The sequence below is a fragment of the Centruroides sculpturatus genome, unplaced genomic scaffold, assembly GCF_000671375.1.
Source record: "Centruroides sculpturatus isolate CEXI.00-Female unplaced genomic scaffold, Cexi_2.0 scaffold207, whole genome shotgun sequence".
NCBI classification, from domain to species: domain Eukaryota; kingdom Metazoa; phylum Arthropoda; class Arachnida; order Scorpiones; family Buthidae; genus Centruroides; species Centruroides sculpturatus.
The window spans coordinates 237,908-242,032 of record NW_019384378.1 but is presented as its reverse complement, the minus strand read 5'-3'; the positions used below and the strand labels follow the sequence as shown (position 1 = coordinate 242,032).

At 26.8% G+C, this 4,125-nt stretch overlaps 1 protein-coding gene across 1 annotated transcript; it reads right to left on the bottom strand.

Moving 5' to 3' along the window:
• Positions 1-1,730: 1,730 nt before the first annotated feature.
• On the bottom strand, positions 1,731-3,528 carry LOC111617686 (testis-specific serine/threonine-protein kinase 4-like). The gene is made up of 2 exons (XM_023358972.1): positions 3,075-3,528; positions 1,731-3,004 (listed from the first exon to the last, which is right to left on the bottom strand). Exons 1-2 carry the CDS (start codon positions 3,477-3,479, stop codon positions 1,817-1,819), a joined length of 1,593 nt encoding a protein of 530 aa, XP_023214740.1. The 5' UTR covers positions 3,480-3,528; the 3' UTR covers positions 1,731-1,816.
• Positions 3,529-4,125: the final 597 nt, after the last annotated feature.

Sequence of the window (4,125 nt, the reverse complement as noted above, 5' to 3'; positions counted from 1 at the left end):
TTCCTGGTTAGTATTTATAACTATTCGAATTCGATCAAACCATTAACCTTTAAAGGAAATTACAAAAAGATAAAGTGAAGAAACAGGTTGTTCTACCTGACTAAATGATTTCGACAACAATTTCTTCAAGAATAGTGTGTACAGACAGACATCCTTACAAGATTAACGAGTATTGATAAAGTCATATTAAGCTTACGTTTTATTTTTGATTCAAGTTGATTATATACAAGTTAAATAAACATATATTTTTGTTTTAATTATATAAAATCATTATAATTAACTTTACGTGAATTTAGAATATAGTTTTATAATACTATATTGCTCTAGAATAAAAAAAATATTTATTATATAAGTCTATATATAGAAGATATTCGGAGAACAAATATATATTTGTCTTGTCCTTCATGCTGAAGATTTCTTCTTTACTCGAGCTATCTCAAGAGAAAATATCTCTAGTTTGGAATTGACATTAATCAGATAATTGCAGTAAGAATACTGGGAAAAAATGGAAGAAAACTGGAGACTATGTAGACAAAAACCCACAATAGCCTAAGGAGTTCGAAAGATAAAGGGGAAAAAAGAAACGAAGATTATTTATCACAGTACAATAGATTTTTGAAGAGAATTCCTCTCATAAAGAGAAGATCAACTTCCACAAATTTCAAATTACAATAGAAAATTCAGGATCCGAATTACTTTGGGGTCCCACTAATAACGAGGACCAACAAAACCACCAGCCGGCCCTGAAGATATGGTATATAATATATTGCTTTTATATTACAATTTCTGATTTAAAAACCTTAAAAACTTCGATTTAAAATTATGAATAACTTTTCTTCTATATATATATACAGTACATATATAGGCTATAAAATAGGATAAAGTTTGCATTTTAATCACAACAGACAAAAAAGGTTATAAAATATGTCAGATTTATGGCTATATTTACATAAATTTATCTTAAAATACAAATAATTCAACACAAGTTTCGAAAAATCTGATAATAAGCTTTAAATAATTCATTTTCTATAAGTTTGACGTTGAATTTTAATCTATATTATACTATATATATATATAATTCAAAGCTTGTGTCTGTATATTCGGAGTTGTTTACACATTTCCAAGAGTTTTATACACTTGAAATTACATATATCAGTAACTTTTAGACAGAATTTCTTAGAAAACTTCGTTAACTCCAAATAGTCACATATTTTACCATATAGAGTCTGTATGGTTAAGAACCACACGAACAGTTTATAGAATATAATACAGTCTATCGTTGATTTTTAATAATTAAATATATAAAGATCGACTGCACGGAGTATTGTGAAGCGTACGGTAAAGCAGACGAGTTTAAAAGTAAAATAAAAAAGCCAAAGAAACTGAATTGGTTGAATGGCAGAGGCAATGTAACACTTTGGGAGGTGTAGAGAGCTTTCTGAGAGGACATTCATGAAAAATTATTAAACTGGCATCTATTCAGAAGCAAACTCGGATAACACGTTGCACGTTAGTATGAAAAGTAATGTAAAAAAGAAAGTAAAGTAACAATGTTGACAACTGTAATTCATTATAATAAGTGTAATTTGTCTGTATTTCTTCTTAATTCTATTAACAAACACGAAACGGCCCACCATTTATTCCATACTTTTATCCTAGAGTGTATATAATAGTTTAACACTAGGCAATGTATATTTTTAAGTGTACATAAGTAATATAATGAATATATAAATATTTAATATAATTATCGAGTTTCTTTCTTAAAAATTTAATTTAAGAATTTAGAATATTTATTGACAATTCAGAAATCATCTTTTTATTTCGATTTGTTCTTTGACAAAGCGAAATCGCATTGTTGTTTTTCAACTTCTTTTATGTTTCTTTCTTCATCCGAAATGTTACATTCTCTTATAAGTCTTTCTTCATTATATTGTATAACTTTATCATCTTTTTTATAAAATTTAAAACTTGATAAATCTTTAATTTCTGTCGACGAATCTTCTACAAGATATGAACTTGATTGAATTTCTAATTCTTTAACGTTAATGGCTACTTCATCTTTTAAGAAATCTTCGTTGAATTTTTTCTGAGTTAAATTAAACGAATCATTTGTTGTTTTTAAATTTTTAAATTCATCTTTGATTTTTTGTGAATTTCTTTCATTCTTATCATCATCATCCATAGCTTCAGAAGCAAGAGAATGTGAATTTTCATGAATTTTCGAATGTGACTTATCATCTTTTATGGATGAAACTGTAGAATTTCTTGGATGATTTTCATCCAAAATTTCATTTATTTTATCATCGATGCATTCATTACTTAGAAAATATTTTCCGAGAGCTTCTAAATTCTTAAAAATCAAATTTTGATCTACATTTTCCATTTCCATTTTGTTCTTAATTAAAATATCTAAACTTTTCTCTTTCGGTTGTGATTTTAAATTAAAATTTTTTAATATATTTCTAAAATTTGGCCACATATTTTGTAGATCATTCGAATGTTTAGAAATTAAAGTTTTCTTTCTTGTTATTTTCTTCGATAAACAGGGAAATTGATATTTATACCATTGATTCGCCATGATTTGTGGTATGTAAATTCTCGATTCCAAAGGGGAAAGTATTGCACGAATTAATTCTTTACATAATTTAGATATTAGAGGATTAACTGGGAAATGAATTTTTGTAGTCACCTCTTTAAGTATAGTTTTGTAATCGTCAGATTGGCATGGTAAGCGCCCGCATACCATAGCATATAATACAATTCCCACACTCCAAATATCAGACATATGAGGCTCGTATGGTAAACCTTTTAAAATTTCTGGAGAAGCGTATGCTAAGCTACCACAAAAGGTAGTACTTAATATTAAATCTCTGTCTTTATTTTCATTTTCTCCAATTAAATAATTTGGTAAAGAATGGCGAGCAAATCCAAAATCGGTAATTTTGATAATATTAAATCTATCAATTAATAAATTTTCACACTTGATGTCACGATGGACAATTCCCTAAATAAGTTATAAAGTGATTAATATATAAATATATTAGATAAATTATCAATAAATACACGTATCTTACATTCTTATGGAGATAAGCTATGCCATCAATTAAGTTATGAAAATATTTGCATGCCATTTCTTCCTCTATAAATCTTTTTTTTTCTAGTAATTGTAGTAATGTACCATTTTCTACAAATTCCATAAATATATATATTGTGTCATTCATATCCACGCATTCGATGAAACTAACGATGTTTCGATGTTTAATTCTTTTTACAATTTCGATTTCACGAGGTAAAAATCGATTGAGAAATTCTTTAGGAACTTTCTCTCTGGACATTATTTTAACAGCAATTTTTTTCCTATTTAAAGAACTGAAGGCTAATCTTACATCAGCGAAGGATCCTCTTCCTACGCTGTTAGATAATGTGTAACCTCTATCCTTTAAGAAATTCGAAAAGTCTGTTTTCTTATTGTTATCCATTATTATTATACAATAATTTTTTACATTCTTTATTGTTAAGAAACGTATTATCTTTGTTGAAAAGTGGATTGGATTGATACACAATAGAAGTATAATAAAAGATATAAAATGAATTAAATCATTTTATTCTCAAGAGATGGCAGCACGAGATTTTGTAGTTTCCTATTTTAAAATTATTCACCCCTTTCTGGTCGTTTTTTCTTTCGATTATATTCTATTTTTTAGAAGTTTTATATAGAAATTAAGTGTTAGGATTTATAGATAAATTAATGCTGATTTTATTGACAATAAAATTATATAGAATGATCGCCATTCTCTGAGGTATAAAGGGAAACGAATTTCATGTTTACTTGTCCATTCATTTACTTGTCTTAGTACTAAGGAATACAAGTGATAGGTAATGTATAATTGTGTAGTAAGGATAACGTAATTCAGTTGATTGTTTTTTTAAATGTTTTTTTAATATTTAAAGTACAATCAAGCAACACATTTACGTAACTTTTATAGTAGATACAATAGCCTTTACTTTGTAGTTTGATTCGTTTTGTAAGTCTTTATGACAATTGTATAGAATAATATACAGCAACTTATATAAAAACCATAGGATATCATATTACAAAACAACAGATGATATTTTTAAATAAAA